This window comes from Anopheles cruzii, chromosome 3 (assembly GCF_943734635.1).
Source record: "Anopheles cruzii chromosome 3, idAnoCruzAS_RS32_06, whole genome shotgun sequence".
In the NCBI taxonomy this organism is placed as follows: domain Eukaryota; kingdom Metazoa; phylum Arthropoda; class Insecta; order Diptera; family Culicidae; genus Anopheles; species Anopheles cruzii.
The window spans coordinates 80,062,174-80,078,498 of NC_069145.1; the positions used below are offsets into that span (position 1 = coordinate 80,062,174).

General features: G+C 46.3%; 1 protein-coding gene across 1 annotated transcript; it reads right to left on the minus strand.

Moving 5' to 3' along the window:
• Positions 1–2: 2 nt before the first annotated feature.
• On the minus strand, positions 3–6,978 carry LOC128272287 (RNA-binding protein 39). The gene is made up of 4 exons (XM_053010065.1): positions 6,691–6,978; positions 3,178–3,260; positions 2,175–3,090; positions 3–1,527 (listed from the first exon to the last, which is right to left on the minus strand). The coding sequence occupies exons 1-4, from the start codon at positions 6,811–6,813 to the stop codon at positions 895–897; spliced, it is 1,755 nt and encodes a 584-aa protein (XP_052866025.1). The 5' UTR covers positions 6,814–6,978; the 3' UTR covers positions 3–894.
• Between the last annotated feature and the right edge of the window lie 9,347 nt (positions 6,979–16,325).

Genomic DNA, 16,325 nt, shown 5'->3' on the forward strand with positions numbered 1-16,325 from the left:
ATTTAATTTATTTCTTGTTTCGTTTTCGGGCAACAAAAATACAACGATCGCGTTCTTCTCGATAGTACCCCCGATTTTATTCGCTTCTGCTAATTTTCGTTTCCACACAAACTACAGCGTCATCGGCCGTACACTGCGCGAACCTCGCCTAGTCATCCTAAAATTCCTAACACTATCTTAATAATAATAATTAATGACACCTTTAATCCTGTGCTTCAAACCATTTGCCTCTTGTGTGCCCCTTTAGCACGACACCCAACCCAACGTGAAGTGTTTTATTACTAACGTTCGAGCGAAATACGAAATTGACGGCGCTTTTTCCGATCCGCTTCCCGCCCAACGAGATGCACGGGACTCGAAGAGTGGTCAATGCATCTTTTGTACAAGGCTGTGGTTGTTAGATTGTTTTTCTTACTCTTATTAAAATTCATGCTAAGAACATCGCGAAACACAAAACGCGACGTTACTAACACCGCGCCCAATTGCTTGCCACACACAGACTTCGCAACCTGCGAACCTCTAATGCCTAATACAGGCATTTTGCAATGAATGGGGCATGTTGTCCTTTTTCGAATGCTCCGAAATTAGCAATCAATTTGATGCCATTCAAACATCCTACCAAACGAATAGTTGTAAATACACACGACAGAGGGTGTACTTGGGGCTGGGGTGGCTCTGCGACCTCCTATCACATGTTACACTCAAAAGAAATCGATCCGTAGCAGTTCCCCTTTATAGTAGCTTGGTTGCAACACAACCCACGAGAGACCCGTCGTCGCGAGAATACGACTATTGCTGTTCACATTTGAAAGCGATCAAAAGTTTCGAATTCGGTTAGTCAAGCAAAACTATCAAGCGAGAGTTATCTCTCGTCTCTACTTCACATTTGGTGGTTCAACCTAATCTTTTCGGTTGCAAGGGCGTCACCAATTGGGCAGCATCGGGGAACAGGTTGTAATAGTTGACCAGGGGCACGTACGCCGCACCGATGACGCGTCCAGCGAACCACCGACCGTGCAGTGCGTTCACAGCTAGCACGGCCGTCGCAATGTTGGGACACTTGACGTACACATTGCCGGCGGGGGACAGTTTATCGACGTAGACGTGCAGCACTCCACCGTGCTTATTGCACTCCTCTATGACGTCGTCCTGTATCTCCACGTCCCAGCTCGGGTTTGTCTCCGTGCTGGGATCGAACATGTTCGACAGCAGGAAGCACTGGGTGGCAATCGGAGGCGACTGTTGGATGGGTTGCTGTGGAATGGGCTGGGGTGCGGTCGCCAGCAGAGCATCAGCGGCCGCGCGGGGCACGGCGAGACCAGCTCCTTCGGCTAGTTTGAACATGAGCTGCAATCGCCCCGTGGCACCGAGTTCGATACCGCTACGATCCATCTCGTCTGTGTCGAGTGAAGCATGTGTGGTCACATCCAGTCGCTCGGTCACGTTGCCAACCTTCATCGGGCGACCGGCAAGCTCGAAACCGTTCAGCTGCTCCAGGGCTTTCTTTGCGTCGTCGGCATTGTGGAACTGGATGGAAGAGAAAGCACAAGCCATGGGTTAGGGTTTGTGTGCTCGATAAACAGATACTAAGATCGATGTGCGACCTCACGGTGCGAACGGTTTCATCGATGGTGGACAATAATGAAACCTTGAGTTCGGCGAGATCGCAAGTGTTTCTCTGGCATACATTAACCCCTCGGTTACAAACTAAATATCATAACCAAGTCAAGGGTATGCGAAAACCACATTCATCCTTCCTGGCTTTCATAGATCGTGTACGATCAGTTGACGATGAGATTCCATTTTAAGAATGTTTAAGGAAAACAATCCACTTTTGTAAGATCTATTTTGAAAGCACTTTAGCATACTTTGGGCCCCTCGATTATGGACCAACAACGGTAGCCATGTCAAAGGAAGTAGGCAAAAGAACGGCCACGATTTCTGTTTAGTATTGCATTTGTAAAATCTCACCCTTCGGTACGATTAAACTCCATTCGGTCGAGTGAAATCATTTGTAGCAAGATTTAACCCTGTTCGTAAGAGAACAAGATACCCATTTGATTTAGCATACTTTTGCCCCTCGATCATAAACCAAAAATCATAACCAAGTCAAGGGTATGCCACAAACCAATTACGCTAAGCTAAAAATCGAAAGCGGAAGGCGAAATACTCACGGTGATAAATCCGTATCCTTTCGAGCGGCCCGTGTCCGTGTCCATGATCAGCTGAATGTTATCGATTTTCCCGAATGGCTCGAAAATGCCCCTCAGCATATCTTCGGTGATGTTGAAATGAAGCGAACCCACGTACAGTCGCATCGGTCCGACCGGGTTCTTTGGTGGGGGCGGCGGCGGCTGATTGGCCATGCGATTCTTTTCGGCTTGCGTGTGCTGCACGCTGATCGGAATACCGAGTAGCCGCTGGCCGGACAAACCGAGCGCTAGCGCGACCGACTCTGGATCCTTAAATTCGATGTACGCGATTCCCTTGAACCGTTTCGTTTTGTTGCACGTGATCAACCGAACGTCCCGCACCTTTCCCACACTCGAAAAGAACTCTTCGAGGTCACGGGCCCGGATGCGCTGGGATAGTTGCATACAAAATACGGTCCGTGCATCGCGATCTTCTTGGCTGATCTCTTCCGGTGGAGAGCGATCGCCCCGAAAGTTACCGTAACCAAGACCTCGTCCACCCCGTCTGAAAGGTTTCGGTGACATCGATCGACGCCGTCGGCCCGGTTCACGCGACCGGCTTCGGCGGCGGTTGTTATCGCGCTCGCGAGATCGGCGGCGGTCGGCGTGAGCTGCACGGTCACGGGATCGTCGCTTCTCCGGTACACGCTGGTGGTGGTGATCGACCCCACGCTCCTTTCCACGCTCCTTATCCTTGCGATCCTTGGAGCGCTCTTGGCGAGGCGAACGGGATTTGCTGCGGTCCTTGTCTTTGCTTCGGCGACGCTCCTTGTCGCGTGGTCGCGGTGAGCGAGAGCGCTCCTTTCGCGAGCGACCTTCACCGCCATCCTTGTCCCGATCCTTTTCGCGCTCACGTTCACGATCACGTTCTCGGGCACGATCACGGTCTCGCGAGCGACTGAAAACCGTGGGGAATAAAATGCATTATTTAACATGAAAATTCGCGTTCGCTTTTCCAGTCAACCAATGGGCCGGAAAAACTTACCCGGATGATGATTTGCTGTGCCCATTTTCCTTTGATTTCTTCTCGCCATTGCTGGTGCCATTGTTTACCGGAGACGATTCGTCCTGCGAGGAGGTTGAAGATACATTTTAGCGGGCCAAGAGCGCAGGAGACCAAGGGAGGGTAAAGGGGGTTAGTTGCCAGTGTGCGAAAACGGCGCGCCGGGGGTTGGTTGTTGCATATCGTTCGCACCGAAAATATAGATTCGTTTCAAAAAAATGAAAATGATGTTTTCGATTTCGTCAGTACGACACCACAGACGATGGCGAACGAAGCGCGATAGAGTTGAATAAAAAAGAAGAAAATAAACAAACAAAAAAAGAGAGGAAAGAGAAAACGAGAAATATAAATTGATTAGTAAAGCACTACGAAGGTGGCATTGAGCGCATTGGCGGCAGTGGCGTGCACTGCCGCGGCGTATCAATTAAAAGTAGTTTGATTTTGTGTCAGCTCGCAAATGACGGTCACTCTGTGTGATGGAATTCTGTGTGTGTATGATCTCGAAGCCCCGTTTTGCTTCACACCCTCTTTAGTGGCACCGTCGTTGAGGGAGGGCGGACGATACACCAAACGTGACCCGCGGTAAACCTACGCAGAAAAAAGAGGAATAGACACTGATTGTTTTCGATTACGCAGCATCCGCGGAGGCTTGCCGGTACCACAGCATCTTAGCAGCCATTAGAACACTGCGACAAGCACAAAGTTCTACGCCAACTACGTGCCGTAGGGTTTGAGTGTTTGCGAACGAAGATTCTGCAAATACAACACATTGTACTCGGTTATGGGAACCACACAAACTTACAGTTGAGAGGATCGAGGTCACCGTTGCAAGAATGAAAGCATGTTTGTGAAGCCTTCACACCACAACCTTTAATCGTGTTTGAACCAGAGATTGTGGATCACATTAAAAGCAATTAATCTGCAAAATGAAAATATCGCTTTTAAGGTCGGCTCGAATGTTCGATTCGCGTTTGGGAAAACGTGTTCTACAGCGTGTTACGTGTCTCTAGGAGAGTGGTGTTAATACTATGCCTCATTTCTGTAGGCATCAAACCCTGCCACCGGAGGGGACCGGGAGTGAAGACCCACCCGAAGACCACAATAAAAACTATACATAATTATATACTTTATCGTGGCTTCCTTCTGCAAACGAATCTGCAAAGAATCTGTCAAAAGGGGTCAAAGAGAAACAAACGGAACACGTCGATTGACGCGAATGTCACCGAAACGTGGGGCCTGAAGAAGCGAATTTCCTCATTGTTTTTCTACTCGCAACCGGTCAGAGCAAAAGGCGACACGTGCAGATGCAGACACATACGATACCGAGCAATCTTAGCAAACCTAGAATAGACCGACAGAGAAATTAGGAGGTAGTTGAGCCACAGCCAGTCGCTCCCAACGGACACCAACTCGGCTGCTCGACTGACAACTCTGTTCTCGCCCCCAGAATGAACCTGTAAAGAGAGACACCCCAAGTATTGAGCCGGACCCGGCGATGGTTTTACGTGGAAGGACGGGAAGGCTTTGCGTTGAGGCCGGTTTTGCTATCGGGTAATTCGGTTGGTTGAGTAGTGGCTGATATCTAGAACGAGGAGATACTTGTGTTTTTTATGCAACAAGAACTTACACAATCGGTTTGGCCAAAACGTTGCAAATTACTTGTTCTCGTTACGCACATCCACACCTATAGAGCTTACGTGACCAAAGTGACTCGTTTCGAAAAGAAAAATAACGTAAAACATGCGCGCGGGTGGGCGCATTTTGTACGGCTATTTAAGTCATAAGTTCAAGCGCATAATAACCTTATCATGTTAGATGCGAGATTAGCATAAGAGAGGTCTCCATAGAGAGGACTACGCAGAGCCGGTGCATAATATCGTCATTCTAGGACGAGAAAAATGTAGTATAATAAAAACCATTGAACGATGAAACTTGCCTCGCAGAGCACGATGTGTTACCCTCCCGGGTGATCAATGGTCACTTTGTGGTTTCCGTTTTTTTGGCAACTGACTGGCCAGTTGGCAAGCATTGGGGATTAAAAATCAATGTCACGTCAAGAGACGCGTGTTTAGGCTACTTCTATAGGTTTGGCACGGTGGCCTAGAATATCTAATTTGTTGCAATCGCCGTAACTGCACTTAAAAGTTGCACACTATGCAGAAAATGATAGAAGAGAGAGAGATAGAGAGAAAGGAGAGAAATATTCGAGGAGAGTCGCATGAGCGAAGGACGACGATCAAGGAAACAAATGCCACTGACACAAACGCGCGCGCACGCACGCACACGTACACATCGTTCCTCCGCTCGTACGATTCCTGGGTTTGGTTTCTGGTTTAAATGCGTACTTTTTGTGATTATCATTGTGAGCCGCGGTTTCGTGGCCGAATGAATTGCGTGTTTCTTTTTTTTTTTGCAAACCACAGCAAGTGGCAAGGAGCTGGTCCTTTTCTTTTCTGTGGGCTGTGTCTATTGGCGACTGATCTATTGTTTCATTGCCTACTATTATCATTCCGACCAGCAGACACAGAGCAGCTCTTACAGAGATCAGCCTAGAAAAATAAAGAGAAAGTTTCACTTTAATCACTTCAGTTCTGTTCATCGGCAGCGGAGAGTCGGTTTTGTTTTGGTACGGGAAAAAGGGATAAGATTGTTCGCGGTTTGTGGGGACAAAGAACAAGTGACAAATAAAAAACAAAACAAAATCAGCAACATTGGAACAGATTGGTAGGATCCGGAAAGTGAAAGTAGCAACCGAGTGATTGTGGCCTGGAAAGGTCTGTGTACTTTTGGCTTAATGTTTACGCTGCGGGAATTCGCGTAATCGTTGAAAGAAAGATCGAGAATCTTCGGTCGCGGTCTTCTATTGTAGCGTAAGTGGGAGGTATTTGAAGATTGTTTTTGATGGTTTGTTTGGCTTGTATTAATTGGTATGTACCTTTGTCATGGAGCTGAACACACACATTCTCTGTACCAAACTCATACCGGACCTGACATTAGTATCGTCTATAAAATGTAGAAACGAGGAAAATTTATGTCATTTACCTTTACTAATATAGTTTGTGGTGGTGAGTAAATTCATATATAATAATAGCATCGGATGTATCGTCGAGGGCGGCACTTACAATAGAACGAACAAACAACTGTGTGAAAGTTCCCGTTTTACGGATGGGTTCTTATAAAAGTCCTTCGTGGAATTTCGACGCACTGCGGTGGAATCGAGTGCAGAGGAAAGAAATGGGAAAACATTCGCTCAAAACACAAAGCCAACTTTTAAATGATGACACACAGTGGGTTCCATTCCTCTCTACTCGATCCACGGCGCAGCAGTAGCGCTACGCAGCACCACGCATCACAAGCAACTTTCGGACAACATCGACACCCGTAAAAGTAGTCACGGAACGGACGCCAACATTAAACATTCTATAACACATAGCTATATAATAATAATAAAGGTGAAAAGGTATAGTTTGGTTCAGGTAAACAGTGGGCACTTACCTCCTTTTTGTACGGTGCCTCTAGCATCTCTTCAACGTTGAGCTCGTCATCGGCGGCCATCTTGTCAAAAAGATGTGCTTTTCGTGGCTGGTCTTCGGAATCGTACAACGTGCTGCTTTTCATTCCGCACGAAAACTGTGAGCGATTCACTTGGCAGGGCCCGCACTTTAGTGACTCCGGTGAGCGGATGGGCGTCCGGCAAGAATTGTGCCAAAAAGAATGCTTTACGGAGTTAATTCACGGAGATAATTCACAAACGAAAATCACAGTGCGAGCGAGCTGCAACGAAATTTCTTCTGGAATGATAATTTCGTTTTCCCCTCCCGAAACTAGCTGTCAGCGATAGTAAAGGACGCTTTCCGCAAGAGGGCGCTGTCGTCGCAAATGTCAAATTTGGATATTTGAATTTCCTACAACCGAATTGAGAATGAACTCTCTCGAATTGGGTGAACTCTCTGGAATGAACTCTCTCGAATTGGGTGAACTCTCTGGAATGAACTCTCTCGAATTGGGTGAACCGATGAAGTGACGTTTCGCATTGAAGCCAAACGCACACACACACAAAATACCGTTTGGCGCGCACATCGGGTCTTCTGTCAAACTTTCTGTTGCCTTTTTAAATAATTTTATATATAAAAAGTGGTAGTTTATGAATTCGTTCAATCGTTTGATGGTTGATCTTATAATTTTTTATTATTATCGAGACGATTGCAACCTGACCTAAGCTTTAGAAGATGATTTTGAAAGTTTTACCTAAAACTTCAACACACGTAATTTGTTTGCAAGAAATTCCGATATGTTGTTCGATGTTAAAGCAAAGTACTATTTCAACCAAACATACTACTTCTGTGAATGCCTTTGCCCGACTGACAAGATTTGCCCACACGATGAAACCCATAGAGAACGAGACAAGGTGTCTAGTGGTCAAATGATGAACGCAAATAATTGTCGTAGACCACAGTCTGTTCGTCGATCGATAAAAAAGAGGGAAGAAAAACATTATAATGTACCGTTCCAGTTTTGTTACCCCGTCCGCCAGCTTGAACCCACTCACGGACTGCAAGCGTCCAATTAAATCTATTCATCGCTTGAGGGCTGGCGATTGCCGGGACCACTGGTAACATTTGTCGTTACAAAAAACTCCTTAAGCCAAACTGTGTGCCACGCTTAGAAGCCACGGTGGCGGAAACTTTACACGAACTAGAACGTTGAAAAATGGGCAACTTCAACCCTCAGCCGGTCGGGGCTCGGGAACAGTTCCGCAATCGCTGTCGCATCGAAATAAGGTCATTGAGTCAATAAACTCGCGCGGGTAGGCGCGCCTCTCGTCTGGAAAGGTTTCGCTCGAGGACTCACGGAAGCAGGGGAAAGGTTTCTAGCGTCTTTGAGGACCTGGGCAGGTGGCGCGCAGTTGCATAGGAATTGGAGGCTATTGGTGCGTATGGGGGAATAGGGGAAGTTCGGCAATAGGGGTAGCCCATGGGCCCCGAAACAATGCGGCACATAAAAGTCAGCTGTACCACCTCGTCCGTGCGAGAAACCGCGGCGTTCTACACCACGTTCTTACGTTCTTGATACATTTACTCAAAAGGACGATAAAGCGAGCATGTTCTTCGGCCGTACGCGGACTGTAAGCATGCACAGGCAATTATGAAGCCACCGCCGAAGAGGTCTCTGGTCTGGGTCACTGGAGTGGTTCGGGTGTTAGATCGAACTGTGCAAGGCGCGTTCTTCGGGTAGCGCCAACTTGTGGGGAAATTTGTTGTTCAAATCTGGACTCGTACGAGTCCTGGATTCGCCAGTGGAGCCAGCGGACGAGGACGAATTGACGTCTGACTGGCAAACAGACAGTTCCAAGCGCAAGCCAGCATGCAGTTCTCTCAGCATTACCGTTCATTATTTATGAATTAAGGACTCGGTGCCGTGCCGGTGGTTGCTTGTACACTAATACAACAATGTACAGAAATTCCACCACTACTCTGTGGCAGTAGAAAACATCCGCTCAGCGGTGGGTTCGTGACGGTCGATTAGTTAGGAAGATGGAGATCCAGGAACTGGATAACGCCGGGTGGCTAATCGTTGTAATTGCATAAATGATAATGTACTTTCTCGTTTAATTTCCGCGCTCACAGGTTTCAAATTAACTGGTGCTTACGTTAAAGGACAGAGCACGAGGCACAGATAGTCCTAACGCGGAGGGTTTTTTTTTCTTATTTTCATGAGATGTATTTTTACTTTACAAGGGAACCAGGAACAGTCGTATTTCTTAGCTTCATAACCAATGAATTCAATTGTCATGAACAGCGATAAGAAATCAATATCCCGGCGGTTTGTTTTACTTTCACGTTTACTCCTAAAACAGATGGTTGAAGTTTTATAAGCATAGCTACAAACATACAACTCGAAGTTCAACGGACTGAAAGACACGACAAAAAAGGACAAAATTAGGACAACGGGCCAAATGGATGTTGGACTCGTCTCTCAGCAGAATTCAACATCCTGGTACCCAGGACCAGAAATGACAGTCATTTATCATAGAGTACACACGCGCATTCTGAGATAACGAATGATGATAACTGAGCACAAGATTTGGTGCAAATCTGTGCCATTACGGCGGGAACGTCCGGTGTGACACTGTTCCACATGGCTGAACGTCCATCTGTGGCTGGTGGCTGTGCGAGAACAGATTGTGATTTTTGCTTGTATTTGTTCCGCGGCTGTTGAAAATAGTAAAATGATGCTTGTCAAATCTACCCGCTAATCTGGTCACATTCAATCGAGTCAACAGAGCACATGAAACCAATTAAATTCTCAATCCATCCATCCAAACGGAAAAGAATACGAAACTTGGCATAAATGTTGTTTTCCACCATGCAGCTGATCACTCAACAACGGAACACGGTGTCCTACTACCGACGCTTCCGAAGCATCCCTCGGTTCCCGGAGCGATAGTTTCATTAATTTGCTCGACCTCATCAGGAAAACACAGACCGAGCCGAATTCCTGCTGGCGGCGAGACCCTGGAATCGCGGTTCCCGCCAGTCTGAACACACGGTAGTTGGGAGCTAAATTGATAAAATAATGTTTTTTCGCCTGTCAGCGTCTTTATCTTTCCGGGGCGTCGAAAGCACTTAAGAAAATGGAACTGATGCGCGGTTAGTGGCCTTTGGTTCTCGTTGGCAGACAAGTAAGTCCGCAGTCTACAGAAAAGGAACAGACCCGCTGGCCAGGGTAACATAAGAAGTCAGGTAAGTTAATTAACTTCGGACAAGTTATGCAGGCGGATAACTGACGTCCTTACAAGACGTTGTCGTTAGATCGAATCAACCGACAGACATGAGGTCCAGCTGCATGGGACAGCTTTTTCGACCGGGAATAATGGCTGCAGAAACTGAGGTCCTCACGACAAAGATTCCTCGGTCACTGTTGCCCGTGCGGTCGCAAACCACGTTCTTGGTGATGTTTGAACTTCACAGTCAACACGAGTGCCGCAACGGTTGCACCGGCGGAAGAAGGAAGTATTAGCGCTTGGCCTGCGTTTGGCGTGCTGGTTTTCATGATTATGATTGTTTCTGACAGTTACAGGCCAGCGGAAGAAGCACGTTGTATCGTCGGGAAGCGCACAAACGTGGCACCCGTTTCGTCCCGAGTCCCCGAGTCCTCGAGTCCGGGTCGCCCGTCTGGTGCGGTTATCATTGATCAAAACGTGCCTTCCCATCATTCAAGCAGATGGATCTTATCCAGACACTGCTGGTGGCATCGGGGGCTTAAGATGATACAGCACTACCGTCCGTCCGTCTCCTCGGTATTCCAGAGCTGCACCGTTGGAAGATTGCATGGCGAGATGCCTCAAGACGATTGGCTATTGGCTACCATCATCAACACCGTCATTTAGCATGGTTGACAAATAGTTCCACCCTTTCCTGAGAAGCCCTTTTCGTGTTCTACACATTCCTCAATAAATAAATATGCGCAACGGAACTGGAACTGGTTTGTAATTTCCGCTTTAAAATTGAAGATGTTGCCTTGAGCTGGAAAATCGGTTTGCAATATTAAAATTAATCTACACCGCAGTCCCACAAGAACCACACCTTGAGCTTATCATCATGCGGTGAAGAAGTTTAATTGAATTAGTATCACCTTCTAGAGGACAACACCGTTTGGCGTTCCATCCTTTCGCTCTTTGTTCTCACCTCTCGTAAGGGATCCTCTCATGGGGTCGATAACGTTAAAATATTGATAAGTCAACTGAGAAAGAATTGCACAGCGGTAAAGACTTAGCCGGGGGGTATTACTATCGGAATGACTGTCTAATTGACGTAGTGGGTGAACGAAAAAACAATGGTGAGCTCTAGATAGGACCGATTGTGGTCTCCAGAGACTGATTTGTTCCCCCTGGACAGTAATCTGACGTTTGTGTAAATTGGAGGCAGAACCAATAAATTGCCATTCATTGCCATGGTTGCAAATTGATGGTATTATGCAGAAGATCTTAAAAGATAAAGGAAGACGTAAAGTGTATTACTATTAAGTATTACAATTCCATGTAAAACAATCTTTCCAAAGCCTAGGGTGTGATTACTCAATATTTTAACATATTCTACGTATCTCTGGGCAAAGGCACAGCCCCTTGCAGAAAAAGAATATGTATTCTGAGCGAATTCAAGCACACGGCACAAAAGATAGCACCGAAAAGGCGGGAGACAATAATTGCATTTTATGCTGTGCTCGTGTTGAACGATTTGTAAGCATTCCTGATGTCGACTGAATGACGGTTTTTCTGGACGGATCTCAAAAATCTGATCCAGGTCCCGGGGTTTGGTGTGCGCGGTTCAGGTGAACTGGTCCTTTTGTAGAGATAGGTCAAAATAAAATCCAATTAAATTACCTCCCGTTTTGGACGAATCATCGTTACACCATCACCGTTACCGGGCCGGCGCACACCATCGATTACCGGAAAATGCAACGATGCATTTCGTTGTGAAAACCAAAGGGCTCTGTGGAGGGCATGCGAGGCATGATTTTCTCGATGAATCTAACACCTGGGATACTCCGGGACCAGAATCTGGTCGTACGTGGTTTTATAACGGAGCTTTCGGTTTAGTTGCGCAACGTTCGGAGATTAGAAACCGAACCTTGGAGCGCAACGTGCATCGTTTCCCAGGGAGCATTTCAATGATCAGCGGTTTGTGAAAACGTCTGTGACATTATACGCCGCAGTGTTCCAGAATTCGTCGATAAATCTCGTGAGCGGACATAAAGGGAAGCAAGGCGTAGTATAAAAGTGATATGCTTTCGCAGATAGATTCCTGTAGAAACGCCTTTAAAAATACTAATTTCATCTTCCCATGGGTTGGAACCGTTTTGTAACATTATTGTCTTCCGCTACCGTGTCACGTGGTCTAAAGACACGGAACGACAACGACGATGGTTCGTTTGACTGAACCGTGGGCTTGGCGTACCCAAAATCAATTTCTTTTAATATCGCTCATCAATCATCTGGACAGGAGCTGTTGTTCGTTAAGATGATTACTGTCGCAATTTCGGATAAAATGTCAGCCTCTGGGTGATAGAGCGTATAGGGGACACAAAATCGGGATTAGTCTGAAACATTTCCTGTACTTTGGGGGTTTAATTTATAGATATACGTTATACTCGTATATTAGTTTCCGATGATCTCGCTAAGAACAGTTGATACTATTGAAGCACCATTGCTTGGCACCATTAGGGGTACCAAAATGTTAACGATGCTTAATGATAAACTCGCGCTCAGCTCGATGGTTTGACTGGCTGGCGATGTGTGTTCCGTTCAGATTTAGTGCATGTGAGAAGATATCTCTTCGAAGTTTTCTTTCTCAGTTTTCGGTTACGTTTTCTTTATTGTCTGCAACCGCAGTGTTCCGCTTCCACGCGCCATGCTCCGACTGCTTTCTAAATCCGTATGCGACGGGCAGTCGGTCAGTCAGTCTGGCGTGCGGTTTTTGTGGGATTTCCCCAAAACTTTTCCCGTCGAATGCATTGTCTCACGCATACGGTTTGTGGGTTCAACAAGAGCGCTACGGTATCGGATTTCCAGCATCTTTCCGATTTAGGGACAAGCGGTCGAGGCCGAGTGGTGTGGCCGTAAAACGTCTGTAATGGCGTTTGCATCGTTATCTACTCTAGTCGAACAACTTGCGAGACAAACGATGCAAGGGGTGCGCAATGAGTTTGGAAAGGACGAACGAACAAATAAAGACAGCTTAATCTGGCCCCCCGAAACCTAGGGTTGAGAATGGCGACAGATACTGGCTGTCTATGGTACCGATAGATCCTGCGAACCGTTGCGCGGCCCGAGAGTGAAGGTCAGTGATCTCAAGGAACTTTCTAGTAGCCCATAGCAATAATGATGGCCAGCATGAAACGGTCCATTTGTGGCAGACAATTGATGTTTGAAAACAGATCCCGTTACGCGGAGGCGACGATTCAGGGCGACTCATTTTGGGTCGGTTTTTGCACGCTCATTCTGTGTGTGTCAGTGTGTCAGAAAAAATGAGTTCGAACGAGGGTGGACTGTTTGTCCAGAGCCGGATCGTATTGCACTCACCGCTAATCGATCCGATAAAATTGATCATGTCTGAAAATGGCGCATTTCAATAAGTTGCACCGTTCGTTCCGTCGTATGTAAGAGAAAAATTGTTGGAACGATTGTCGATGGCGACAGTTAAACTCTGACCCATTAATAAGTGCAGAGTGCTAATAGGAATATCTCTTGTGACAGCATTTGATACGCCCGTGTTTGATGTTAGACAAATACTTGGTTCGGAGAAAAATTTCTTCCACGAGCTTATAGAACCATCATGTTAAACATGGGACATTGCCTTCGCTGCAGTAGGATGTAATAACGCACCGTCTAGGTGGCAAGATGCACGTTCGGTGTAGACATTCCTCCGATCCTTATTTCAGTCTCCGAAGAAGCACTCTTACCACGGAGTCTTTTCCATGTCAAGTTTCTTCCGGTCGATGCGCTGACACAGTTTTAGCATCGATGAAGGATTTGTCAGCAAGCGGTGCCACCATCGGGGCAGACTTGTCCAGAACACTGCCTCTGGGAGATTATGCTGATGGATAAAATAAGAAACCAACGAAGCAACGGACGTAAGGAGCCACGGTGAACAACAGAAGAGTTCCGGTGCAGCTACCGCAAACCTATCCATGCCGCGCCGTAACAATGACTTCCGTTACGGTATGGACCACGGGACTGGGGCGGCACCGATGGCCGAGCGACCCACACAGAGCGATGGTAGGGTTTGTGTGCATCATTTTATGTGGCCGAGAAACTTGAATGTTTCTTTTTCCTCTCCTTGCCAGGCTCGCGGCGCACTCGGCTGACGTCGTTAGTTCGCTGGCAGGAAGTCGAACCCTGAGAAAAAAAAACTCGCTTCAATGATGAAGCAGCATTGGTTTTGTGTGTGCAAAAGATATTCCATTATCTCTTTGCATCTTTGAAGATCTGTGCTCGATAGCTGCGGATGCGGCTGCCCATACTGCTCCTGGTTTCGATAAATCGAACGGTTCACTGACGTGTTTCTAGCGTTTTTTTTGTGGCGGAATCTGCAATGGTTTCCTTATGGGTGAAAGCAGAGATTTCGAGTCGGCAAAGCAGGAAGTGGTACGTAGTTCGAAAATATAACGAACCATCTTCATGGTATCGATAGAAAATGTTTGATAGTAAAATAGACGCCTTCTAAAGCCGTCGCATGCCGTGCAGTCGACGCCTACTAACAATTTTAGTTTTTGTTTTTTGTAGTGACATGTGCCATATGCTTGTATTACAGCAAAAGGATCATAATAAATTCTTATTTTCATTTGGTGCTACGTACTTGCGTGCAGAGCATTATGTCGGTTATAAATGTTTAAAAAGGAAACGAGAGTTTATGTGCTTGCTCATACTAAAGAAATGATACGACACGCCCATCCGGGGTATGTAAAAACATTTAATGACAGAATTCTAGAATTAAAGCAATGAATTCTACCTGGTCCTGGCCGTACGCTTTGTTCGCCGGCACGCCGGTAAGTGCCCGTAACAAATGAATTGCAATTTGTGGTTCTCCTTTGCCATGCTTTTATTATCAAAGTCGAACTTAGAAATAATGAAGCTAAGATTGCGAGGCTTTATTACTGCGAGTGCACTTGAAGATGTTTTTTGAAATTCATTGTACACCAGCGAAGTAGGTTCATGAAACGTTGCCTCAGAAAGGCGCAAAACCAAGCGCGGAAGGGCGAGACCTGGAAAGAGTGAACGAAAACCTGCGCTGCGTGCAAGAAAACAGTATTTTATATTTCAAAGCACACGCTGAAAATTGTGACTAGTGCTGGCTGAGTATGGTAACATGCAACGGGGAGATTTGCAAAAAGAATGTAAGAAAAAATGAGCCGAAACCGGTGTGGAAACTTCAAACACGTTCACTGATTCTTGTAAGCTAGATTTATTTCAATTCAATATGGCGGAATTAAACTGCACTCTGCGAGAAAATAATTTCTGAGTACATCATATTTTGATGAAATAACTTACTGTTATGAATAAACCTCCAAAGAAAAGCAACCGCCCCCAGAATTAGGAATAACACTTTTAATGCACTCTTGGACGTTACCCATAGCGACTGAGCGAAATTCAGTCACCACGTGTTCACCGCCAGAGATAAAGGCGAGAAATATGTTCGACTACTGATAAAGTAAGCAACGGAACAGATTGTGGTTGACGGAAAATTTGTACAATGTGAGTGCTGTCACGCAATCCATAAAACGGGACTGAGGTCTGAATGATTGTCCAGGTTTTCCACAGTAAAGAGTCAAATTAGTGCCTTGTGAACGAAACGGAACTATTTGGAAACCAAACACGAGAGCGTCACGACCCCGAGAGGAAAGATTAAACCACGCTCGGTCGTCCGGTACGTGTTCGTCGACCGTCGGGACGTAGAATTGAGGTCAACAAGGCGTGAAAGTGAGAACGGTTCTGAACAGGTAGCTGAAAGAATGCGCTTGCCTATCCATTCATTCTTCAGTCTTGGTTGACCTTCCAACTCCTAAGAGACGGTTTCTTGGGACGTGAGCAACACCAGGAAATTGAAAGATTTGTTTCCCCAAAATGTGTCCTGCTCTCAATTTTTTGGCCGTGAAGCGAGAATAAAAAATGATTCTCGACATTTGCCTAGCATTCCGAGTCCTTCAGCGTAATGTAGGCTTTAGGCAATGGTGCGTAAAGTCTTCTTAGCGGTCGATGTAGATCACAAAGATACTCAAGTTGCAATGGGCTGGTACGCGGTGTCATGGAGTCTAGCGGCGTCCAGCGTTGGGAGGGAACAAGAAAAATTAGAGGAATTTGTCCAGCAGGAAGAAAAATGATTAGCTGATGGAGTCACTAGCGATGCATTAAGCTGACGTAGCGATTCTTGGTTGATGTAGAAACCACGGATGACCGGCATTGAACCGACGCTGCATGATACTTTTTTTGTTACACTCGAAGCCAGCAATTCAAGCAGGAGAACCGCCAATATCGTTTGGTCATAAAATCTGTATATGATTTATATCTTAAAGCCAATGCCATTAACGTATCGAGGGGCATATGTGACCGGTGCCTTTTAGTGAGGGAGCAT

Excerpts from the sequence above, each read along its gene's own strand:
- LOC128272287 (XM_053010065.1), bottom strand. The coding sequence starts at position 6,813 with ATGAAAAGCAGCACGTTGTACGATTCCGAAGACCAGCCACGAAAAGCA. Across the intron at positions 3,261-6,690 it reads AGGCACCGTACAAAAAGGAG|GACGAATCGTCTCCGGTAAA; the intron begins GTAAGTGCCCAC and ends ACCTCCTCGCAG. Across the intron at positions 1,528-2,174 it reads AAGGATACGGATTTATCACC|TTCCACAATGCCGACGACGC; the intron begins GTGAGTATTTCG and ends TCTTCCATCCAG.